The sequence below is a fragment of the Synchiropus splendidus genome, chromosome 7 (genome assembly GCF_027744825.2).
Source record: "Synchiropus splendidus isolate RoL2022-P1 chromosome 7, RoL_Sspl_1.0, whole genome shotgun sequence".
Lineage (NCBI taxonomy): Eukaryota > Metazoa > Chordata > Actinopteri > Syngnathiformes > Callionymidae > Synchiropus > Synchiropus splendidus.
The window spans coordinates 13,376,519-13,402,046 of record NC_071340.1 but is presented as its reverse complement, the minus strand read 5'-3'; the positions used below and the strand labels follow the sequence as shown (position 1 = coordinate 13,402,046).

General features: G+C 41.8%; 2 protein-coding genes across 5 annotated transcripts; both read right to left on the bottom strand.

Annotated features, from left to right (window-relative positions):
• Positions 1-289: 289 nt before the first annotated feature.
• On the bottom strand, positions 290-8,693 carry LOC128762803 (leucine-rich repeat-containing protein 43-like). 3 transcript variants are annotated; one of them, XM_053871317.1, is made up of 13 exons: positions 8,678-8,693; positions 6,512-6,609; positions 6,223-6,444; positions 5,576-5,686; positions 5,258-5,397; positions 2,863-3,101; positions 2,639-2,802; positions 1,636-1,726; positions 1,362-1,501; positions 1,245-1,304; positions 770-997; positions 620-698; positions 290-552 (listed from the first exon to the last, which is right to left on the bottom strand). In XM_053871317.1, the coding sequence occupies exons 2-13, from the start codon at positions 6,602-6,604 to the stop codon at positions 392-394; spliced, it is 1,728 nt and encodes a 575-aa protein (XP_053727292.1). In that variant the 5' UTR covers positions 6,605-6,609; positions 8,678-8,693; the 3' UTR covers positions 290-391. The 3 variants fall into 3 exon arrangements, with proteins under 3 accessions (XP_053727292.1, XP_053727291.1, XP_053727293.1); XM_053871316.1 differs by lacking the exon at positions 8,678-8,693 and adding an exon at positions 7,770-7,883; XM_053871318.1 differs by lacking the exon at positions 8,678-8,693 and adding an exon at positions 6,929-7,090.
• A 3,737-nt stretch (positions 8,694-12,430) lies between these two features.
• Positions 12,431-24,343, bottom strand: mlxip (MLX interacting protein). Of its 2 annotated transcripts, none has more exons than XM_053871374.1 (17): positions 23,788-24,343; positions 20,548-20,654; positions 20,378-20,463; positions 20,177-20,263; positions 19,465-19,506; positions 19,009-19,249; positions 18,787-18,876; positions 18,543-18,637; positions 16,303-16,837; positions 16,015-16,118; positions 15,837-15,948; positions 15,641-15,753; positions 14,739-14,846; positions 14,547-14,674; positions 14,344-14,467; positions 14,053-14,182; positions 12,431-13,705 (listed from the first exon to the last, which is right to left on the bottom strand). In XM_053871374.1, exons 1-17 carry the CDS (start codon positions 24,108-24,110, stop codon positions 13,578-13,580), a joined length of 2,553 nt encoding a protein of 850 aa, XP_053727349.1. In that variant the 5' UTR covers positions 24,111-24,343; the 3' UTR covers positions 12,431-13,577. The 2 variants fall into 2 exon arrangements, with proteins under 2 accessions (XP_053727349.1, XP_053727350.1); XM_053871375.1 differs by having other exon boundaries at positions 22,370-23,937.
• Positions 24,344-25,528: the final 1,185 nt, after the last annotated feature.

Sequence of the window (25,528 nt, the reverse complement as noted above, 5' to 3'; positions counted from 1 at the left end):
AGCTCCGTCAGCGCGACGCCTTTGGCAGAAAGGTTCCTTTCTTGCTCCATATCTTCTGCCATGTTGGCTCACCACCAATTCAGCTCAGTTTTCATGCCCCAACACATGTCCCTGATTTCACTCCAATGTTTATATTTGAATCACTACAGAATGAACTAACACTTAGGTTTGTTTTTTCTCAAAAGAAAGTAGGTGTCCGTCTCTCAGCCAAGTGGGTGGGGAACTAAGCCAAATAAGCCGGAGTGTTTGACTCCAATCCTGGATCAATACTGGATACCAGTTTTCAAAACAAATGTTTAATCATGTAAGACAGTTTGAAATGTTACAGCGAACCATTCACGTTGTGAAATCGTCAAAAAACGTCATCGTCATTTAGGTCAAGGGAAGCGTTTCAACCCAAATATGAGCCCATTGCTGCGACAGTTGCCTCCGAGGCAGACCTCCATCTCTGCAGCTCCACACTGAGCTCTACTGTGACCGGCTTCAATTCCTCGGGCACAGAGGTCTCCACCGCCTCTTCCACCACAGACTCCTTTTTACCTTTTTGTTTTCCTGCAGAAAAAATGTCCGCGGTAAGTTCCCATCATGCCTTGTCACGAATTAAATGTAGAATTGTTACCCTTTCCTGCAGGTTTCTTTGCAGAGTTTTTTTCTTCTTTTCCTTTTTTCTTTGCTTTCTTTGGCTCCTCTTTAATTTCCTTTTGGATTAAAAAAAAAAAAAGAAGTTGACCCTCTATTCACCTTACTGAACCGGTCATGAGGTACTTGCCGGTTCAGGTTTTTCAGGCACCTCCTCTTTTTCTTCTTCCTTCTCTTCCTTAGGTTTAGGTTGAAGGATGCCAAAATCACAGACGGTGTCAATGTTTTGGATTCCTCGGAGCAGACCATGCATGGGGACTTGGATGGCACAGACGACCGTTGTGATGGGGGGCCCGGGGACAAGCTCGATGGTATTCCTCTTGTTTTTCGGTCTGTCCTTGTTTCCTTGTTTTGCTGTCTGATCAAGATTAAAAAAAACATGTTTGAACGATAAACGCTCTTGCTGTTCACTGGAAACTCATCTTTGTGGTGACACCCCGGGGCACCAGTCTCCAGTCTCTCCTTAAACCACTTAAATTCCTGTTCACTTCCAATTCCAGTCACATGTCATTCAAACGAAATTTGGTGGGAGTAAAATCTGCCTTTGTCCAGCAAAGCTACTGCCAGGAGACTCCTCTACCACCGAGCAAGTGAAAACAACGTACTTCTTTTTTGCCTAGTTTGGATGCTGCCATCTCCTCAGGAGTTGCTGGCCAGGACTCGGTCTGAAATGGAAAGGGTTGGCTCATGCTTTGACAAGTCTCTTGATGGGTTTCTGGTACCTTCTCCTGCTCTATCTGGATGTCGAGCCCATGTTTGAGGAACCTCTTGAAGCCTCTCAGGTCGGTGATGGCGTGGGTTTGACTGTCGCCAAACTCCATGCTCTCAGCCCAGGCCAGCTTGGGAGTGCTGTGTTTTGCAACTGTTGGACAAGAATATATTTAAAATCCATCCGATGAAAATGGAACATGAAACATTCTGAAGTGTAACAACACCAAACACGACTGAAACCGACACTGAGAGTGCCACGATGCCACTTCAAAAATGACTAGTTACCATTGAATGGGAGTGGCCTGGGCGCCTCAAGCGCATTGACCTGCCGCTGGTTTTCCTCTGCGGCTGTTTTGTCAACCTCCAACTCTGGCTCCTGCAAAGAGGCACGTGATGAGGTACAGTACATGTGAGAAATCTGCATGTGTGCGGTGACTGGTGCAAGATGGTGTCATTCAACAATAAAGCTTAGTAAAGCGCAGGCTAGCGCACTTCAACCTTGGGCCCCAGGGACACACTGTGGTAAAAAAAAAAAAAGCCCCCAAAAAGATCCATGTTTTGTGAACTGGAATGGACATAATAAATCCTAAATGAAAATATGAAATTCTAATAGAAATGCAAGTACTGTTTGGTATCTACATATCTGTTCACATTTGATGACTGAAATAGTGTTTTCATGGTCCAAAAGTATTTGAATAAGCATAAAATCTCCAACAGTTTCAATGTGGAGCTCAGTAAGGTCACAGCACAATTGAGGGTTTCAGTCAAAATGTCTCTTTTAAGGGTTAAGACTGCTATAGATGTGCTGAATAGAATAGACTACCAGCCTCCATTTGCCCCCCATAGACACAGTATCAAGAGACAAGAATTAAAGAAGTAAAGACTATTTTCAAAGTGTTTCTTTTTATTCAATGTTTTGATATATTTATTTTTTATTTTATTTTATAATACCGTTGTCTCCCATCTAGCAATTTGGAACCTATGATCTGGAAAAAATGAATGGAAGTCTATAGGGAAATAAAAGTTTTTTTTCTGTTTTTTTCATCATTTAATTCCTATATGGAAACTCATCAACTCATTTTTGGTCTTCATTTTCCTTTTTTGGAAGATGATGATGCGGTGAGGTGACCCCTGAAGGGAGAAGCCAAAAGAGAAAAAAGAAGATTTTCCTTTTTTTTTTAAGTACATTCTTCTAAACTCTCTCATTTTAACAGTATTTTATGCTTCAAAATAGAAAAATTCATGCTATTGAAAAGACATCCATCTGAACTAACATACACAAATTTACCAGCTCAGTACTTGCTCTGTCAGTGAAGAACTTATACGTCACACAGTAGCTGTAGGTGATGACAGGATACTCAGGTGCGTTCTCCCCAACGTCCATCATGGGATCTGGCAGCCCCCTCATGGTGCCCACACACACAGTGACGGAGGCTGGCTCAACAGTCGCATCTGGTCAGGAGACAAAGTTAGGGTGAAGAGGTGCAGCAGGCCTCGCGTCTCTTCACCCACCACTTCTCTGCACGAGTCCTCTGAACCTCTGCCTGTCGTCAGGTAAGATCTGCGAGGCGTCAAGGAAGGACAGGTGAGGCAGACGGTCGATCGTGAAGCCTGGGTACGAGCGGGCAAGAGTCAAGGGGTTTCCTTGCAGCATGAGAGACTTGAGGTGGGGAAGCTCGCTCAGGTAGTCCAGCAGTTCCTGCTGCACCCCGAATTCACAGTCACTTAGGTCCAGACATACGACCTGGGGCCTGGGGACAGAGGGGTCATCGAAACTGAGTATGAGTCCCGCTACTGACCCACCTGGATATACAATATATATATATATATATTTATGTATATATATATATAGGTGGTTCAGTAGCTTGACTCTTACTCAGTTTTTTTCTTTTTTAAATTATTTTTTGAGGGGGTAGTAATTTAATCTTCAGTATTGATTTTTTTTAAATAAAATTAATTCTATATTGTTTAAAACAAAGTCTAAACAAATTTCTTCCCTCATTATTAATTCTCTCATGTCTCAAAAAATGTAATTACATAATTTTTTAATTATATATTTATTTATTGATTTTTTATTTTTTTTTATTTAACCTTTAGCAATGAACATGTATTGATTTTTTTTTTTATTTTAAAAGCAATTGTTTTGAATCTTAAAAAAATGTTGTCACGTTATATATATGTCTCACGTCTCAAAGAAAATTATGTATATAAAATATATATATATAAATTCTATATTATATATGTAAAAACCACATATATATATCTTTTTTTGAGACATGTGAGTCATATATATAATTTGACTACATTTTTTAAGATACAGCCATTTTATCATCAGCCTTTCTAAGATCAACCTTTTTTTGGCCATTTTTTGCCCATTACTGACTCAGTAGCATGGAAATATTTCGCCATCAAATGTAAACATTCAATACATCTCACTTGTCTTCTGTGAAAAAGGACTGGGGATTTTACAGTCAGTGTGATTTGTGGTTTGTTGTGGTGTCGAAAAAATGAGAAGCTTCAGTCTTTTTAGGAGTTATCTGATCACAGTTATCTCACAGCCCAAACGTCAAGGGATAGTCATTTGTAATTTTGGGTCAAACAAACCACACTCAAGCACTGAGAAGAAAAACCACCAGCGCTGACTCAGCAGATGAGAGTCTTTGTTTCAGTCTTAACTTGTACTTGTCACGGAACGTCAAGGCGCTGCCGTTGCAGTTTGGCCTGTTTTGGAGTTTTGACAAAACGGAGCCAACTTCCTGTTTGTCTGATCAGTCATGCCTTCAAAGAAAACGGTGTGACAAACCCTTCACAAATGGGTTTTTAAGATCTCACATGTGAACCAGAAAAGCACTCGGCGCTCTGATGGGTGGATCACTTTTACCCATCATGATCGTCATGACATTCTTACAGAGTCGAGGAGCACCAGCAAAACCGAACCAGCTGCTCCTGGTCCCATGACTGAAATTTCCTGAGACTGTCATGGAGATTTCTTAAGAACTTCTTGGGTTGTTTCAGCCCGCACACAGTTTGATGCCGCTGAAAACGTAACCCCCATGTGTAAGTGTGCCACTCGGGTCATTTCAATGTCTGGAATTTGATTTATTATTTTCCTCTGGCTGGTGTTTTTCCCCAGCGCCTTTTGCGCTGAGGACCGCCTTGGATCACACATATGCTGTACCTCAATTTAAATAATAAATATGATGTGAGTTTCGACTTTGTTTGTTGTGTAATCTATGGTTTATTTGCTTGTGAAAATAGGTAACTATTTTGGAACACAAAACAAATGACGCATGTCTGACGTCACGGCAGACTCCGACCGCTTCAGCGCTAAAAGGCACTGAACTATCAAAGGTAGAAGCTAGCAGACATTAGCTGACATCGCTAAACACTCAGCGTGACCCTGTAGTGCTGCTCCCACATGATCGACCGACTATCGCGTGAGCGACTGTGTTGAGCATTGTAGTTTCGTTACTACATTCTATCTCTCCACTGAGATATATTTTTTGGTTAACTTAGATCCCATGAGGTGGAAGTAGATGTCCGTGACTTGGGCTCCCGACTAACTCACGATTATTTGGATACCTCAGCGGCATACAGCGCGTATAGGTTGAGGAACATGCCAACATGGTTTAAGTGTTGTAAATAGAATACAAATCAATATTAATAAAATGGATGTGAATATCTTGGTTTCAGGTGAAGTTTCAGGCTGTGTCCCATTTCTCACCCGAACACAAGCACTATCAAGTGCCCTCCGACAACAAAGTGAAGTGACTGACCTCCCTAAGAATTGGGAGAACTTCATGACGTCACGCGTAAAGACAACCTGTCATTGGTTGAGTTTTGTTTCCTGCATATCGAGTGTTGGATCGGCGCAGATAATGTCAGTTAGCTTGTGTGCATTTCTAACCAGAGATCTTTGGTGAAATAGGTCATGTCTTCAGAAGAACCCAGAGTGTTTGAACTGAGCCCGAGGTAGTGAAGGTGTGGAGGCTGGCTCTCACTCAGATTGCTGAGGTCATTCAGAAGGTTGGCACGAAGATCCAAGACCTTAAAACAAAAAAAAAAGAAAAGATCATATCAACTGTGCAAGGACACAAACGGCAGAATCCCTGAGAGGAAAACCTGCACTATTCCTTGCAGCGATTGAGGAAACAACTTACCTCCGGGTCTGTGTGAAATGGCATGTTTTAATCATGGGTTTGATCTTTCCTTTAACCTGACTCACCCGCAGAGTTTTTGGAAGGTTGGCTACGGGGATTTTTGAGATTCGGTTGGCACTCAAAATCAGCTGCTCCAGCTTGGAGAACCTCAACAGCCCGTCATCAATTACTGACACCTGACGAATGGAGGGGGGAAAAAATGTTATATCTTTCAAAAAAAGGTCAAAAGTTTCAGGTTTGAATTCATAAAGAATTGAGACGTTGATGAGAGAAATGTTGCAGGCTGTTGTCATGACTCATGGGCCGGTAGGCTCATGACATCTCCTGATATTTTCCTTGCTTCTGGGCCAGTAAACTTCCAGTGTACCTTAAAGTGACATCGGCGAACACCAATGTCACATGACCGTGGAATATTTCTGCTAGTCTCCATGACCCTGAGAGACGTTCTGAGGATGCGGAGGGGTCCACACTGTAACCTTACCATCTCCTGACAGAACCTTCCGCTTTGTGGGGAAGAGAATCGGTGCAGCTTCTTGTCATTCGCATAATATAAGCTTTTATCTGAAGGCAGCGTTATCATACAATCTTTGATGATACATCACATACATCAAATTTTCCCGTCAGAATCGATCGCACATATGACTCCACTTACTGAAAGTCAGTGGGAAACTTTGTGATCAGATCAAGATTGATGTTAATAGGTCACACTCACATGCCTGTCCACGACGCGAAGCTTCCTAAAGTAATTGAAGATGAAGGTGTCGTTCACCCGACCAGGCGAAACCACCGCCAGTCGCCTGAGAGCTGCTGCCTGAGGGCTCCACGATTCATCGGACTTCCATGGAGAGTGAGGACAGCTCAGCAGGTCCAGGAGTTCGGTCTCCTCACTCGGCATCTCGGGTGCCTCTGTGAGCTCTGCGGTGGGTTTTTTTTTCTGAGAACAAGCTCTGAGTTAGTGTGAGCCACGAGCAGAGAACCCACTCACGCAGATGTGAACTCACCCAACTGCCGCATCCGCACGGGAAGTCGTCGAGGCACAGGTGATGGATCAGCTTCTCCAGCACGGAGGTCAGCGTGATGGAGCCAGAGGCCATCCCATCTGAGGACCCCGGGGCAAACACACTGCTTTATTATGGAAGGGAAGAAACCCGACGCTCTCTTTGGTCAGGCAGGGGAAACCCTCTGTGTATAACGGTCGCCTGGCAACCAGCCCCTCCACTTAGCATATAAACTATATGCACTTCCCTCTCCAGAAATAATTTTCTTTCATTATCCAATAAATAGAAGACTTACATGTACTGTCCGGGACATGAATTCATGTCAGTAAGATAAATCAGCACGAGCTTTCACTGTGTATTTCCTGGACAGATCGCCCAGCAACCACTCACAACTGGGATAACGCTGAGTCAGCTATTAACCTCTGTGTGTCTTTGGAGTCCAGGAGGTGGACGTACAAATTCACCACCCGCCATGTATTGACAGTGATGCTCACTGGCGCCCTCTTCATGCAAACGAAACATCACCCACAATTGTAGCCTCTTGCCCAGTGTTTTTCAACTGGTGACACACAAATGTGCCGTGAGAGAGTGTCAGGTGCGTCGTGGGAAATCCTGAACAATTTGGACCTGTTGACGATCAACCTACGTGAGGAGATCACATGGATTCCGTCAGATTCTTTCTATACATCATAGATCTATGCTGATGCTACTCGTCCATCACTTGCAGCGCGCAGTGTTGCGCTATGCTCCTCTTCCCATTCACTCAGAGCGAAGAAGTCGGTTAAACAACTTTGAGTTGTTTTTAAACCTGATGAGCCTCAAACGTGGCCACATACCGTCCTGACAGAAGATGGGACTGTTGCTTGGCGGCCCGCGACGCCAAAGACTGCTAACAGAGCTAACAGAGCTAACATCGTAGACTTTCAAAAGTTAGCTGAAAACTAAATGCAGAACCAAAATGTGAAGAGAGAAAGAGCCATTGTTGGCATGAAGCAAGCTGAGGCAAAGAATGTCAAATATATGTCTGGAAATTCCCCAAACTACAATAAAATCATGTAAAAGCCACTGTGATAAAATCGAAACGCTTCTTTAAAATAAATAAATCATTATGTATTTTGGCCATATTGCCCACTCCTTTCTGAAGACATTTGTAAACAAATTCATTTTCTGCAAATATACCAAAATAGTTAAGTGTCAGTTGCTACAGTTTTTTTACAGATATAAAGGGATTTTCTACAGGCCTTTTACTAAGCACAATTACGCTTTGGCTGAGGTTCCTTTGGTGTGGTGCCTCTGGATTCTTTCAATGAATGAAGTCAAACACAATTCTTATTGAAGATCAGAGACACTAGACCGAATCTTAAACACATCTGTGAGGCCAACAGCTGGAGTGAGAAGGCCATCAAACAGACTTTATAGTACAGAATGGGCTTCTACCAAAGACGTGCAAAGGTAGCCTCAGATGTCACAGGGGCGTCAGAGGAGCATGCTGTTATGCTGCTCAAGCGTCTTTGTTCACGTCACATCTCACTTCCCATTAAATTATTACATTAAAATAAGTGTACCATTATGAAAGTTTGACGCAATAAAACCAAGCAACCAAAGTAATGACAGATATTCAGTTACAAGGTTCTGGATGACAACCTTCCTAACACAGCAGAAGTAACAGTGACCACTGCAAAGAACCAAATCGGAAGGTGCCTGTGAAGATGCCGCCATATGGAGCTCAAATCATTCCATCATTCCTCCCAAAACTGTGGCTGCAGCCGGTTGGTGGCATGAACCAGGAGGGTCATGAACAGCTGATGCGATGGGCCACAGAAAAAAGGTAGAAAAAGGCACTGTCGCTCGCACATTCCTCACGATTCCATGGATGTGTTCCGTGATCCGCGAGTCACAGCTTGGTAATGAAAGTTGAGAAACATGCACACGAAACAGCACAAAGAATGTCACAACAAAGCTCATGCCTTGAGGCCGATGAAATGATGATTACGCTGGAAGTCGGTCACTCATGCAGAGCAAGTACTGGAACACCCCCGCTCAGTATTTCTGTGTATTACATAAGAATCAAGCGTGAAATGAACGAGTGATGTGAAGTTGGCGATCTGACTGGGACAAGAAAAGTGACTTTCACTTCTGGATATGACAGCGAGTGGACAAATGTTGCACCTGTTTCAGTTGGTCTGCAGCCGGTTAACCGTTACCACCATCATTGATACTTGCTTTTTATTTTCTAGCTTGGCTTTATTTGCAATTTTATCACCTTTATTACATAGTCAACTGAGCATGCTGTGTCAGTGCGTGAGTCAGACTCATACCGGATGAGCCGTCGCCCAAGGACATGGGGAAGTTAGGTGCGACCAAGAGGAGGAAGAAGAGCAAGATGAGAAATGAAATGGAAATAACAACAAATGTTGTCAGCTAAATAAAGATCCTGAACATAAATCAAAAGACCTTTATTTAATTTTCTTTCAGGTGTCATGTATTATTATTATTATTATTATTATTATTGTAGTTGTTGTTGGTGGTGGTGAGAAGAGTGAGGAGAGAAAGGGGGAAAAACAACTCATTAATTTTATTTTTGCTCGTTTTTTTTAATGAACTGTGGTTTTACTGGTTTAAAAAAAAAAAAAAAATAAGAAAAAGTAAAACCAAAAGAATGTATGTGCTTTGTGTGTGTGCCAACAATGTCGGCGACAAATTATCTCACTATTATAAATACATGTATAAATACAAACCAATGGTATTTTAAGGTTTCTTTCTTCTTTTTCCAAGTTTAATAACGTACTAACGGCCTGCAACTGGACCACGCGCGACCTTGAAAGCGCCTCTGCTCTTTCTTTCTTTCTAACTTTCCACTGTGACCACTAGAAGTCACAATTTCCCCACGTGGAATTCGAATAAACAATAACGCATTTACATATAATAAAGTCGATGTAAATGTTTGTTTTGCCTTGAAAACAAAAGGCCCATTATACAGCTCACTTTTTCCCCCTTTATTCCAATGTAAAATATACTGAAGATTAAACAGAGTGACATGAATACACCCCCATTCCACCATGAAAAACAATGAAAAAAAATGAAAATGACACTTTCCCTTTGACACCTCATATTGTGATCAAATTTGGGGTTTTCACGTATTCCCCCACTGATTTTCTGTTGCTCAACCATTACAAGGAAGAAGATTTTAATCTTATTATGTGACATCATCCGCCAACTCAAAGAAAAAAACCTCAGTTATATGTGTGGAGGCTTTTCAGCATGTGTTCACTGAAGAGGTTAAAGTTGGCAACCGAAGATGTCTTTGTGGAAAGGTAAGTACAGACACTCTCCTATGACTTTAATGTGCAACCGTATCATGTCAACCTTGCGCATCCTGACCGTGCTAGTAATGAATCAGTTTGGTAACATTGTGTATTTTAAAATCAAATCCTCACTTACACAGCGTGTAATTCTGTCTCTCCCACTTCTTTTAGAACTAGTGTTATGCATCATACTGTCCAGCATGATGACAGCGGATTCTCAACCAATCCGTAGCGTGGTACAACAACTCAGGTTGTCATTGTGTAATTTGAAGAAGGCAGAAAAAGACTATGTGAGTATCACTACATTGTTGGTGTCTGATTTCCTGTAATGGCTTGAGAGAGAATTTTGAAATCTGTTCAATGAAATGGTGTTCAATAACCGATTCCTCGGTTGTTGCACCTCATCAAAGATTGGCTTGGGAAATCCTCCTGCTAGTGGAAGTCATGAGATTCTTGGTCATTCAGGTGGAAGCTCAACGCTCAACTTTGAAGCCTTGCTAGACGTGATAACTGTCAAACCAATCTGCTGTGCGTGGGAACACGTGTGTTACATAAGAGCATAAAATTCATCATTTTTTCTTCAGTTGTTTTCAAGTAACAAAATAGATATCACATACTGTAATGCAGTGGGATGAGTGTCGGGTGGTATTCCCAGCATGCACTGCAACACAGTGCGTAGTCTGATCATTTACTGTTTGTGCCATAAGTGAAATGGTTAAGTTAAATGTTGTGCTTCTGAGTTACAGTAGTGAAGCCTTTATGATTCAAAGTCTTAAACAGCAAAAGTTGCCTGCACTCTAGACCCTGTACTGTTCAAGGAAGTTCAGGTCACACAGCAAAGTGCCGGCCTTTGAGCAGATTGATGCAGCCCTCAGGAATGCGACTATAAAAGTGATCATATTCAAATGTGTTCTGACTAATTATTTTTGTTTCCTTATTTTTTTCTCTCACTTCATTCCTCTTTTGTTAATATCCTTGTCCCTTGAACTAAAGGGAAATTTAAACAGAAAGGTAGTGACAGATTAATATTTTTATCATCATGTCATAATGGCATCATTATACTTTTTTTTACATCTTCATTCGTTCATTTTTGGGGGGGTTCCTATGATGTGAGGGCTTTTTGTTCTTCTTCTGGACCCTTTTTGGGTGGAGTTTGCATGTTCTCCTTGTGCCAGCATGGGTTTTCTCCAGGTACTCCGGTTTCCTCCCACAGCCCAAAGACATGCTCACTAGCTTAACTCCAAAATTGCTGTGTGTGTTTGTGAATGTGTGGCCAGCGATGGACTGGCCTCTCGCCCACTGACCGCTGGGATAGGCTCCAGCACTGGACACAGGACTGAGCGCTGGTTCACTGTAGATGTGTGCGTGTGTGTTCAGTGTTGTCCACCATCTCCCACTCTGACCAAACAGCTCAGTCCTATCACCTGAGTCAGCTCCATGGAAAAAGATGGATTTATTATTATTATTATCTTATGACCTTTCATCCTTAGCATGCAAGATCTTATAGGTTACAATGAGGTCCACTGCTGTCCACTATCTACCTCTGGTTTTAAGCTGCATGTGATCATGAATAGCCGTTTCCATTTGTGAATTCATCTGAAGTTCAGTCTGAGTTGCTCAGTTGAGCTGTGGAGGGCTGCTCTGGTGATCTGACGCTTGTCTCTTGTGACTCCGTTCAACATTGACCTCTCGCCTGGTTGCAGGTCAAGCGCATGTTCCACGCGGACCAGTCTCAGCACTATAAAACAAACAAGCTCAAGCTCATCCACGGAGTCACCGTGCCAGCTGGAAACTCCAGTGCTGAGATCCAAGCCTCACTGTGTGCCATCAACGACTACCTGGAGAACCATCTCCCTCCCATCATCAGAAACCTCACTCAGCACCACCAGGAGCTGATAAACAACACCAACACTTTTCACCGTCGGTTGAAAAATGAAGTGATACCGAAGCATATCCCTGGAGACACAGACAGCTTCCTGAAACAATGTCACAGAAATGTGTTGGCTGTGGGCAGCTTCCAGAAGAAAGAGATCGGACTCCAGATCATTCGCTCAGCCAGAAGATGGGCAGAGAGTTATGTGGGTGCTGAGGTTCCCTGTCCATTTGACGTCCTTTATTAGTCCCACAGCGGGGAAACCTTTGTATGACATTAATAATGCATCACTTCATTAGTTTATTTAAATCTATTTATTATTTGTGACCTCATTTTGAATTGTGATACACTTGGTCGTCCGGACAACTGACGCTATTTTTACACTCCTATGTATCTATATATTTATTGAACGTTTACATCGTTGCTACAGTCATATGAAAATGGGTGGAGTGACAACGCTGTTCATCGCAGTCACATGTATTTATTTGGTCATTAAAACTATTTATTGATTTTAATACTATTTGTTTCTTTCTATCATGTCTAAATATCATAAAATAAAAATATATTTAATCTCCAAAGAAGATATACAGGTATGTAACGTGTAATTGAAAGTATCACCATAAAATGTTCTAATTCATTTTCAAAACTGCCTCAACAGGTGCTTTCATGAAGTTTTTACTTACATTGAAAAGCGACACGAGAGGCATACAGATAAAAAGACACACAACTAAACAGACACATTTTTGTCCTTTATTTTTTTGTGTACGTAAATCACAATTAAGTTTGACATCATTCTCTCAGAACTGTTTAACACTGCCCAATGTCTTAACCCCTGTTATGGTGCAGTAGCAGGAACACACCATGAACCTCAACGTGACTCCGACTTCACAGAGTTAACGGTGAGCGAGTTGTTGTTGCCGAAGACTTGACTCAGGTATATAAAGACATAAAACATTGAAAACAACTTTTAATGACACACACACACTGCTACAATTCCAAAGATCAACACTCTCATCATGATCCAGTATAAAACACACCCGCGCGCAACTGTCGGAGGTAAAAGCAAATAAAACATCAAATAATCTCCAAGAAGTTTTGAACAGGCAAAAATTGCAAAAAAAAAAAAAAAAAAATAGTAGTCAAGCCATTGACATTGTAATGACATGTTTGAATCTCCACAACTGAGTGCACCGCTTCGATATAAAATCTTTTGTTCAGTAGAAATGTAAAAAGACATCAAAAGACACATGATTGATCAGAGACAGCACCTTGAACTGCAGCCAGAGTGACGCCGATAAGCACTTTAGTTGGAGTAAACAGTTTAGCTGGAAGGAAGATACGGCTCAACAACACAGAACCTGCAGGTTTGAGTCAGACGGACACGAGAATAAATGTTTGATGGTAAACATGAGCCTCACCATCTGACAAACATTCAATGACTTCCTCCTTTGATTTCTATTTTCTTCATCGGGGAAAAAAAAAATTGCAAAAAGCTCAGCCCTGAGACGGAATACAACTACAGCTACTTCTCCTGTAGGTTGTGGCGACACGCCAGAAGCACAACTCTATTCTTCATTTTCAACTCTGCAAACTGCCATTTCTGAGTATGACTGCTGTAAGATGGCGACTTTGGTACCACACTGTCACCATGGTAACAGCTTTCTGACCTCATCCACCAGAAAACAAAGACAAATCCCTGGCAATGTGGCGTTTACCTGAGAGAATGGATCAGGTACTCTAGTGCAGGTGACCAAGGCACACAGCTTGAGAACGTCCACATACGAATAGTCACATAAAAGTCTTGCATTAAGGCATTGTTGAAGAGTGTGTGTTTAGAAGAGCAAACAGCTGTTTTCGGAGAGGTTTCTGTGACAGACGCGGTGATGGTGATTCATCTCTCCTGAGAGCACGGCGGCATGCGGGGGTGTGCGGTGGCCTGGATGGCTTCCTCTGGGAGCAGACTGGGGTTATTGAGAATGGACGTGCTTTTGCTCAGTTGCCGGAGTGTATTCAGCACCACTGAAAGGACAGGGACACGTGATGAGTGCCGTGACACTAGGCTGTTTATCAGTCAACAAGACACATGTGGCATGTGCGGGGCCACTACACCCAGGTGACTCTCATTATAGATGGACCTTACAATGTAAAAACAAAAAAACGTGACTAAAAATCTATTCTTAATTCTTGCTAAGAGAGAAAAAGGATCAGTCGGGTGAGTTGGTTCGGTGACACTGACTACTTGTTACAACAATAGCATGCAGCTCCTGCAGCTGCAGGATGTTGTACAGTGGTGCTCCATCCAAATTTCTAGAGAACTGAGCCTCGATCAGGGAGATCATTTGCGGTTTCGGGTTTCTACTACTTACTGGGTCGGAGCTCCCGAAGTGAACAATGTTTATCGAGCCACTGCAGGGTGGTCTGATACAGCTCGGCTCTGCTTGTCGTGGAAACCATCCCGTTGAAAGACTCAAAGAGTGGCTTGATGATGATGCCAAACTTGAGATGAAGAGGTCAAGGACCATGCACTGCAGTTAAAACCAGTTGTCTGCTTCAGGTCTTTTCGTTTACAGTAACTTAAAACACTTGCTTTAGAGGGACACACCCCAGATGGACCGTCAGGTTTTTCGAAACACTGGCACCGTTGCATTAAAGGATACAATCCAGAATTTCCAGTCCTGAAGAGTTTGCTTGTGGACATAATCTGTGAACTTGTCCCGCACCAGATCCGAGCTCTTGCGAGCAACTGGAACTCCTGTTGCCGGCAGTTGTTCCAGATATAGACTGCATGAATGAGAGCAAAATGGAACATGAAGTACATAAAGAGGAGCATAGAAGTGTTGTGCCAGTGGCACAGAGTTACTTTATGGATGTGTTCCGGGCTTCTATCTCCTCTCGTAGTCTCTTGACCTCCTCCTGTAGCTGCTGCCTCTCCTGTTGGAGTCTCTCAATGTGCTCCACTGTTTTCTGCAGCGTGACTGCATTGCTTATCTAAACACACAAGAATGTGAAAAGGCGGCAGTATAGTACTGTCAATAATGTCACACAAACACACATTGGACTGTGCTTTCAGAGAAGGAACCAGGTTGCGAAGAGTTTTGAAGCCACTGTTGATGTTGGACTGTCTCTTCTGCTCAGCAGAAAAAAACGCCGTCCTCCGGCCCTGCAGCAGAGAGATGTTGCTGCTGAATGAGTCAGGTCACAGCCAAAAACCATCACCATAAAGTATTTTATTTTCTTTACTCCTACACATAAACACTGTATTTGAATAAACAATTAAGACAGGCAAAATTCTGTCCTGTGAGGACCGTGTGAATAAGGACAGAAGAGAAGAAATGTTATATGAAACTTCATCTCTTACAGCTTAGATATTAAAAATTGTGTAATTACGCCTATACTACACTTATACAGTGATTTCATCATATCCCAACTAATTTTATCTGAAGGTCCTCAATATAAATCCAAAATAATGGGAGATATTTGAAGTGGTCCATAACCTTGGCAACCGAACTCAAGGTCAATATCTTGTTTCTTTAGAGAGGGAAGAAAAAAATACTGTTAAAATATATGAAAAGAATCCAATTCAGAAGGGAAAAGGGAAAGACTAAAAGTTTTATACACTATATGTTTATAATAATGTGTTAAGATGACGATTATAGCCAGTATCATGAAGTGAACAACAAAATATTTAAACACTTTGCTTTTGGCGAAAAAATAAATATGTCTTATGTCATCATGTGATGACAACTATAAATAAATATACAGTATAATACGCTATTGTTGTCCACTAAAACTAGACTACAGTAAAAAGAGTATGGACGTGACTAAAACCAATAAAAAGGACTAAAATAAAACCACCCAAATTATTTGGGATCATGGCAGTATTGCTTTCATCACCAAACAATGTTTAATAACAACGAGTCATGAAAAATAAAATGACAACACAAGAGTACACACCTGTTTTGGTTCATTCTTAATCAGAATTGCAGTGCTGGTGATCAGCGACTGTGGACTCGGGACTTGATCGAAAGAAAGCGGTGATCCCTGACCCGATCCCGGCTGGTTTGATACTTGGGAGGCAAAACAAGCTTCGATGACTGTTTCAAAATAAATAGCTCTTGGAGGTAAAAAAAAAAAAAGAGCGATTCATTACCGATGCTTGCAGACGATTGCAGGTTTGGTGGGCTGGGACAGGCAGACATTTCTTTAGGTGCAATGACCTGAGGCGACTTCGATGCCTGAGACATGACATGAAAAGCAGGTGGCTGAAAAGTGAATGAAAGAAAAGTGAGTCACAAGCGCAGGTGGAGGGAAAAGTACAGAGACAATACCATTCCAAGGGAAGATGAGATCATCACTCTTGTGCTGGGGACCACATCTGCCTTAAGATGTGTTGGTGTCATAATCATAGTGTTGGAGTTGCCAGGAAAAGGGGCTAAGAAAACAAAAAAAACCCCACCAAAGTCCAAAATAAATGTGTGGAAATTTTGAAATGATGAACAAATAGAAGGTTACAATGAAGTTTTCATTCACATCAGTGCTATTGATCTGTGAATATTCCAAGCTTATCTTCATTTATAGCAGAAAGTGGTTTTAAAGAGAATGTTTGGACAACAGACCTGCAAGAATGAGGTGTGGTGAAGCGATTGGGTTAGCTGGAGTGATCCTGGGCACGGGTCGGGATTTATTGGCGCTGGAAGACTTAATGGGCCGAGGACGGGCAAACTTCCGAGTGTTGTGTGATAAAGGGGCAGGACACGGAGCTGGGGACTGGAACTGTGGAGGAGGGGGGGCAGGTTGAGGGGCTATGGCTTGGTATTCTATGTTTTGGCTGAACGTGGGGGCGGGTGGGTGAGGAGAGACGGTGGAGGATGCCGTGTGGGTGATCACAGAAGGAGCAAGTGTTTCCTCAAGATCAGAAGAGCCGTCCAAGGTCAAGGGCATGTAAGGGACAGCCGGGGTCAAGCCGGGTCCAGGGAGAGGGGCGTGAGATAACTGCTGAAAGACTGACGGGTCATGACTGCTTTGCACTTCTCCTCCAGTAAACATGTAGTTCGGGACATATGCAGAATCAACTGCTGCACCCACAGGTTCACTGGCCAAGGGAGACGCGATGTGAGTGTTGTTGAGCTGCATGGAGGACGATAGCATAGCCTGCAGGAGAGATACAGAGGTCGACTTATTGGTCCTCGAGGACTATGACTACTGAATTCTGAAGGAAGTAATCACTGCCTTCCACTGCAAACACTTAAATTATGAATTACAAATCACTTCTGTATCAGTTATTCATAAGAGATGTTTTGAAGACATGAACAGGATCCATTAATATGATATTTAGTTTCTTAAAACTTAATATTTAGTTTCAGACTGAACTTATGCAAATACAATTTATACTTAATATTCATCTGATTTTGCCCATGTTTGTGAGCTGAAGAGAAAAAACTATATTTAACATTAAGTTGTAGTAACAGCTGGAGCTGTAATCAGAATAAAATAAAAAAATAAAACATAGAATGTCTGACTTCAACTCACACATTTTCATTTCATTTAAAATGTCACTTGTGATGATCACAATCCAATACATGACAACAGGGTGGTCAAATTGAAGAAATGAAATCTGTACATAGAAGCTTAAACCTCAGGGTGGAAATGATGCTGCATGAAGTGAACACAGCAACATTTTGTGCTTCTATCCTGCAGGTTTTTAAACTCAAATCTTCCCTCCACCAGGGCAGTTTCATTCACACCTTCATCATGGATGTTTTGGTTAGAATTGGTGCACTGAAAAAATAAATCCCAGCGAAAGGAAGATCATGTGGGATCACAACTTTCATCTCTAACTAATGAATCAAAAATGAATCGAGACGTCCTACTTCTAGTTGCCACAAGTTTACAACACGAATATCTGAAAACAGAAATACTATGCAACACAATGGCACTGAAGAGAAGGCAAAAGGTTGCAAAGCTAAAACAGCGCCAGGCATCACCAAGTTTATTTTCAAGTTTAAATACTCTCAAAAGGTTTAATTTAGGTGGGATTCGATTAAAAATAATAATCGTAATAATTGTGGTTAATTAATATGAATTAATCTCAGTTTAATAGTATAAGAATATTTGCCGCAAGAAGCCACATTTTTCAATTTGAATGAATTTGGTATGTTACTGAATGAAACAAAGGACCCATACATACATTTAAACAACAAAATATTGGTTATTTTGCATCAGTTTGACAAAAGCACAATAACTCTCAATGGTGTCTATATTCAAGTTTTTATATCACCTTATTTAAACTAAAGCTCTTTTAATGTCTTGAAAATATTTGTATAAGAATTTAAATTTTATAAGAATTTCAAGTACATTCAGAGTAGTGGAAACCCTGGCCATCGTGCAGTGAAAAACCTCCCTGAACAAAAGCAAACAGATGCTTTTGTTTGCTTTGGTTCAGGGATTCCTCCGTGTTTGTTGTTGTTGTTATCATCCTAGCTGCCACGTGTCTTGCGCATCAGTGTGATCAGTGGACCAGGAACTCCTGCACTGACAAAGGCTCAAACTGTTGAATGAAATTAAACTAAATTATTTCTTGTTGTAATTAATTAATCGTAATAATGTTGTAATTAATTTGTAATAATTAACGCGTTAAAGCCCCACCACTAAAAGTTGAAGAAGAATTACATTGATGGGGCTACAAAAGATGGGAACATCAGTACAATATTAGAAGGTATTCTCAGCAACAGCTTGCTTTTTATTTTAGTAGTGAAGCAGCTCAACTGTGTGTCGAGGTCGACTGTGGTGTTATTGCTATTATCTTGTTAAACAAATGTTGAGAGAGGAATCTCCTTCTCCAGTGGTGTCTTGTTACCTGTGAGTTGGTGCTGCTGCTGGGTAGAGGAGTAACAGGTGATGCAGAGAGGGGAACAGAGGAGAAGTGGGACGGACGGAGGCTGTGAAATAAGTCTGAAACAAGAGTTCCCTATGTTAGCTAACGGTTAGTAAAAATCACACTACTCCGCTGTTAGGCTCAGCCAACTGCTGATTTCTGTAGCGTGTGAACGATTAGTGTGCTGGCGACACTATTGCGGCTCTGAGTGGAGCTGTATTCCTACCTTGCAGTGGATCAAAGGAATCCATGAAGTCCAGGTTGGGCTGCAATGGGATGAGTCCTGGTTGAATCATGTCTGCGTTCCCTGCATGAGCTGGCGACACACAGGATGGAGGTAGCCATGAAACATTCACTCCTATTGATCTGCATGAGCACTCACGCCGGCCACACAGACAATAAAATAAAATACTGCAAATATGCCAAAAAAATTTTTTTTTTTTCTTACCAATTTCCCGTGGATTCGGCAGGGGAATGGAGTGGTGGGAGACCAGTGTGGAGAACAATGTGTCAGAAAACTCAGACATCAGAACATCCATATCAAAGAGAGGGTCCATCTCCATCGGCACTGCTGGTTCTATGTTCCTGCGAGGGGGGCGACGTAGGGTTGTCTCGTCATCCTGGCAAAGGGAGACACGTAGCATGTCTGGAGAGATTTCCCCGAACAGCGTATACTGCTCCTCCGGAACCTTTGTGCGATTAAGAAAAGGCAACCAGCAAGCAGGTTAGTAGCACAAACGCATGCAGTGATGTGGACAAAAACAAGGGATGATGGCATTTCACTTCTTCTTGTAAAAACCATCAGGCATGTGCACACACATCAAAGAAGGTCAGGAGGTCAATACCGGACTTAGTGCAGTGTAATGAACCATAGCACAAATGTTGCGTGTCAGGAGCTCCATACCTTAAGCAAGCTGGAGAGGTCATCATCCTTGTGCTTTTGAAGCTGCAAAACACAGAAAGATTTGAGAAGTGCAATGGACGGCTTCATAATGGAGCGCCCCACTAATACCTGCTATTATGTTTCACACTGTTTATAGATGTTTTCAGTTAAATCAAACACGTTGCAATGACATTTTAAGTGATTAAATCTTTACTCTTGACTCCTCACCACAAAAAAAAAAAAACAAGAAAATAAATAACCCCCAGTCCGCTGTTCAATGAAAACGCATTTCTTGTTATATCTTCACAAAGGCTAACAGCCTTAAGACATGAAGAGGAAACATTGATGCGACTCATGAGAGCGTTTGTTGACATGTCAGCGCGGGCTCCTGAGTGCATGACATGCCTGCTGTAACAAGAGGCTGCAGCGGAGTCTGATGGTGTAACTGATCGCTGCTGGCGATCAGCAGCAGACGACACACAGTCAAAATAGACACGTGCATGGACTCCGTTTACTAAAGCTGACTCACATAGGTGTCCTCTCTTTCTCAGCACCTGAGCTCGCCATGAGCCATGACATGCATCATTTCACCTCGAAACAATACTTAATACCTCTCAGAATGTTTGAAGTATTTAGTGAAAAACCATAGTGGAAACCCAGCTCCTGAGTAAAACACTGATCTCCCTCCCAGTTAAAAAACTTAATAAATTGTTTATGAAACGCTGTACTTTACCCTTTTCTTGAAATATGTCCTCCACTTGTGGTATTCTCGAATGACGATCTCAATCCTCCTTTTCCAGGATTTCCCATCACTAGACATCTGCAAAGGATGGGTTTGTTTGTTTTTTTTTCAAACAAGTAGTCTTTTCAATTACAATCTTTTTTTTTGTAGACAACTTTGAGGACCATTTTGATAATGAAGCTCATGTTTTACCTCAGCAGAGCGATGAACATCAAAATCAATGGTGCCGTCAAGTGGCGTGACAAAGTGGCACACAGGATTCTCTCGTCGCTCCACATCTAAACAATCGAATCAAAGGTTGAACATAACACGGATGCAGAAGAGACTCTCCCCTGGTTGGTAGGACAAAACAATTCTCTTACACTGCATGTACCAGGCTCTCCATATGGCATTGTTGAGGCGTATCTTGTCTCTCCAAAGAAGCTTCAGGCCTTTAAAGTTTTTCCACTTTGGAGACACCAGTTTCCCACTGACAGGAGAAACAAGTGTCAACACCGACTCAGGCTTATATTTTGGTGACTCCACAAACAATTCAGAAAAAAAAAATTCCACAGGAAAACTATGATCTAAACCAACTTGAAAAACCCCAATATCTACAGCAGATTCCTAGACAAAACAAAGCCAGTGAGATAGTGAGCTCAGAACGTGAGAGGAAAAACTCCGGACATGATGCAGCTGCTGTCAGTGGATGTGCAAACACGTTTGGCAATACAAAGACGACACGTTGTGAGCAGGTAGAAGAAGGCTGGAAGGGACAACAATTGACAGTAAACATGGGCGATTCGAACTCATAGATCATCGTAACTCAATAACCAACTTGGAGGCAGTAAAACAAAACAGGAAGTAACTTTGCTCTGCAAGCAGAAGAACAGTTTCATGTGACTTAAAACTGAAGGTACGGCATATAAATGCAATTACAACGTGAAGATTTGTGGTTTAGCAGGAAGTCGAGACCTATGACTATCCGGTCACTTATATAAATGAGAGATCTATATAAATTAAACCATTGTTAACATAGGCAGAATCAGGACTTCTGCTGGGGTCACTTAAATAAAACAAAAACCCATTGGGAGTATCATGAAGAATGTAAATGCATCATCTTTTTAGACAGGTGGGCGCAGGTCTGCTAAGGTTTTCATTTTAAAATAAATAACTACTAACTGCTGATATCATTTATCATTTATTAGTATTATTATTACGTAAACTACTCATTGATTTGTGTATTCACAACACACTAGCCAGCAATAAATAATAATAATAATGCATTGATTGTCTTGTAAAGACCGACTGCAATAGTCAATGAAAGTTCACTCTAAAGAACATTATAGTGACTAGTATTAGCAGTAAATAAGAAAGTAATAAGCTGATGAATAGTTAGTATGTGTTGCCCAATCTAAATTGTTTTTTTTCTCCCGTGATAATGAGGGACGGGGGAGACCTTTGACACAATTTCCCTTTCCAGAATCCAGTTTTTTTCTCCCACCAGTCTTTCCAGTTCTGATAAAGTCTCTGCCACCTTCTCTGTGACATGAGGGCCTTTACATTAGAAAGAACCTTTACAATTCCTAACACTTTCTCCTTGAATGACAACACAAACACAGAGCTTTTCCAGCACTATTATTAGTCATACGAGTGCGATTAAGCCAGAGCTATTCAGAGTCAGAGGAAACCATCAGAGCAGCTGTGTGCCAAATCTACACCAACACCCCGTTAAAATACAGGCGCAAACAAGCATATGCTTATTAGTATTTGATTGACTTAGTCAAACAAGTGTAGGAAAGGTTTCCCTTCATTCTATTCTAATGTGACATCAGTTTTATCACTATTTGAAGGCCAGTGCTTTAGAAAAGTTAAATAGGTCAAAGGTCATTTTGAAACGTCCTCATAGAACGCTTATGGTTTATTTAGAGATTGAGCTTAGCTCATGACTCGATACTAGAGGTTTTTCTCTAAGATATATATACTATTTTGTTCCATGTTCTCTATATAAAATATTTAGCCATTATCCTTATTTGGATTAGTAGAACTGAGCATGAAAGGTACACACAATTCAAGGCTAAATGAGTTTGTAAAAATGCAAGAACGGGAGTTATTAAGTTAGTGAGTTACCATACATTTGAACATCTTCACTTTGCTAATCAAAGACATATTGCAATGTAAAAAAGGAATGTCTTGAACAAGAACCTAAATTCTCCAGTCAGTCGGGAAAGCCAGCCAAACAGAACAAAACATCTCCAGACTTGCGCGATCCAAGGATACTCCTACCAAAGCAAACAAAAGCTTTAATTTCAGTTTCTGTGTGTGAGGGTGAGAGACTCAAATTCCAAACAGTTGCAGTCTGAAATTCATTTCATTCATTCAACAATGGCTTTAAATGAAGTGAACAAACAGAGTACACCCAGGCTCAGTTCCAATTATAATAGTCTGTTGAAGGCATAATATTTCTTAAAGAAAAAAATCGGCATAATAAAGGCATAATATTTCTTAAAGGTCATTTTATCGCCCAGTTCATCTCATCACGAAAGCCTGAACAACCAGTAAAGATGCTGTGCTTTTGCCAGACTGATTTCTGTGAGTTCCTAATTTCTGTTTAAGAACCCTGGATGTGTACAAAGCACAACATGCAAACAAAGTCTGCTCCTGTTCAGCCCATGGTATTAAGATCATGAAATCAAGTCTTTGCAACATAAGATAAACTCATCTGGTACAGTTGTGTGGCTAAAAGATAAACCAAGTGTCCTTCACTCTTAGTTAGAAGCATGCAACAATATGATCAGTTATTTATCCATGCAGTTACCCATGCTTTTATCGACAGTGTTCCTTGTTAGAATCAGCACTCAACCAGGCACACGACATAACTCCACCCCACACTTGTTAGAATTGTTGATTTTTACCGCAGTTTCACAATAAACAATAAAATAACTGCCATGAAATAAGGACCATATCCACATGTGACCATACAATAACTTTCTGGTCTCTGCTTTTGTGGTAAATACATCAGAAAATCCTGTTTTGTGACTGATTCTTCGGCATACACAGCTCTGCATCATTACTTAGTCTCCTTGGCGTATTGTCCAAACAGATAAGAGTTTCTCCAGATACTTCAGTGAGCTGCAAGTGAAGGAAACCTGTCAGCCGCCACAAGACAGATTTTAAATGGACAAATTTACTCGATGAAACCCATCATGAAAAATAAAAAAATGCAGGCAAGTGACAAGAATAATGCCAATAACTTCCTGATCTATTGCTGGCATTGCCCAGTGACTTTCCAATCTAGGCATACTTGAAAATGTTTACATCTTTGACAGACGACACAAACATGCTCAAGATAATATTGTCAAGTACCAGCTTTGCTGTATTTAATCCAGATATTATACTTCCTATCTGCATAGTCTTGTCACAAAGACGCACAAATTAATAGGAATTCAAGTGAAGTATTTTCAGTTGACAGTAGTAAGCATTTGACTCTTGTCACAGGAGTTCATCACCTCAGTGTTGGTTGTCAGGTTTCAGTACTTTCCGTTTCTACTTGATGGTACACAATGTCTGTCAACAGAGCAGAAAGCTATGTACGAGATGAAGCACTGAGAGGTCACACTTGCCTGTATGCGATTGTCATGCATTCGAAGAGTTTGGTGAGAGAAGCGTCAATTGAAAAGTGAGACGCGCTCGCTTTCCCAAAGTGATAGGTCTGCGAGGTTTGTTTGTTAACGGTGTCGAAGTCGTAGCCCTTTTTCGGGGGGTGCTCGATGTGAGGCGAAGACACCATGAAGTGCCCGCTGTGGATGATCTGAGACTCGAACTCATCTGGCTTCCTGGGGCTTAACTGGCTCTCCTCCGCGTCGGAATCGTCGTCCTGCTCCTGCCGCCTCGGCCCCTGTGTCCGGCAGAACTGCTGCATAGACGCCTCTGCTGTTGTGGCCATATCGCGAGCGCCCCCAGACAAATAGCTAACGTTAGCCGCCAAGCTAAAACAGCCCAACAACCATGGCTCTGGAAGACGGACGAAGTCAGTCGCGATAAAAAATATCAACTCGCTGTCATAATATCAGACTCTCTGGAGCGGCCATGACACAGAAGGTCGCGGGTGGTGTATAGCCCAAGCGAACTTTTGCGGTGTTGTATGAGAGCTGACGTAGATACTGTGGACCAGCTGACAAAAAGCAGCAAGCCCGGAGAATCAGGAAGTGCTCAGGCGAGCTCGCTTCTGATTGGTCAATTAGAGGCCCTCCCACAACATCGCTCAAACTGGGAGCGACAGGTTACGAGTGTTGCAAGTTTAATTCTTCCTATAAAGAAAAAGGAAGGGAAACAAGTGCTCGACGACCCACGATTCATATGTATAAACGTGTTCACTTCTTAAAGCTCACCTTTGCTTCGGGCTTCTGTTTGTGCAGAACGTAGTTCCATCATGAGCAATGTCGTAGTCTTTCGGCATGTTACGTCACATGTCAAACGAGCCTCCTCCTTCCGCCCTAAACGGTCACCTCTACCCTCTTCATGTCCCCCTTTATGACATCTATGAACCTCAATGGATTCCATTGTTTTACTCTTTTGCCTGGTACTGACCACTTCTAACACTGACCTCCCTCTCCTGAGCCGTCTTTTTCTCCTGCTGTCTCTGAGATATACGCATTTATAATCGTGAGCATCTTGAAGTCTGCAACATCTAACCCAGCATGTGTCACAACTCCTTTTACTGGAGCTCATTTTCTGTCACAGCATGTCACTATATCAGCTGCAAACATCACGGTCCATAGATACTCCTTCCTAACGTCACCCATTGTCTGTCCTTACCTGAGCTGATCCCGGGTATCGTCCTACTCTCACTTTAAGTCCTTAAACTAAATAGAAAGGTTCTTGGAATCTTTACGGTGCCACTTCCAGAGCAAGGTCTTTTTGGCTCTGATGGAACCATGGTCACACCTCTGTAACGTGTGAAAGCTGAAACCTGCACAGAGGCAGCGCTGTGAGAGTCAGAAGAACGTTCGGCCATGATCGCTGTTTAACATTAATAGTGACAGAGACTTCCAGTTGTGTTGGATTTATTGAATGTAATTCAATGAAAGCCTATGACACAGTGCTAGTCCTTCTGACTTTGAACATGATTATGCAGTTTTTTTCTTCCTTTAAACCAAAAAGCTGACTTGTAGGACGGAAGAGACGGTTCTAATATTCACACTCACCTAATTCTACTGCTCATGTTTGGCCCAAACTGAAATTCACCTTTATCAAGTGTCAACTTTTGCAGAGGCCATATTGATGACTTTTAAAATTCAGTTTTGGTATTGCCTTCCATCTAAGAGACCAGCAGACTACCTTAACTAGTAAATACATCACACG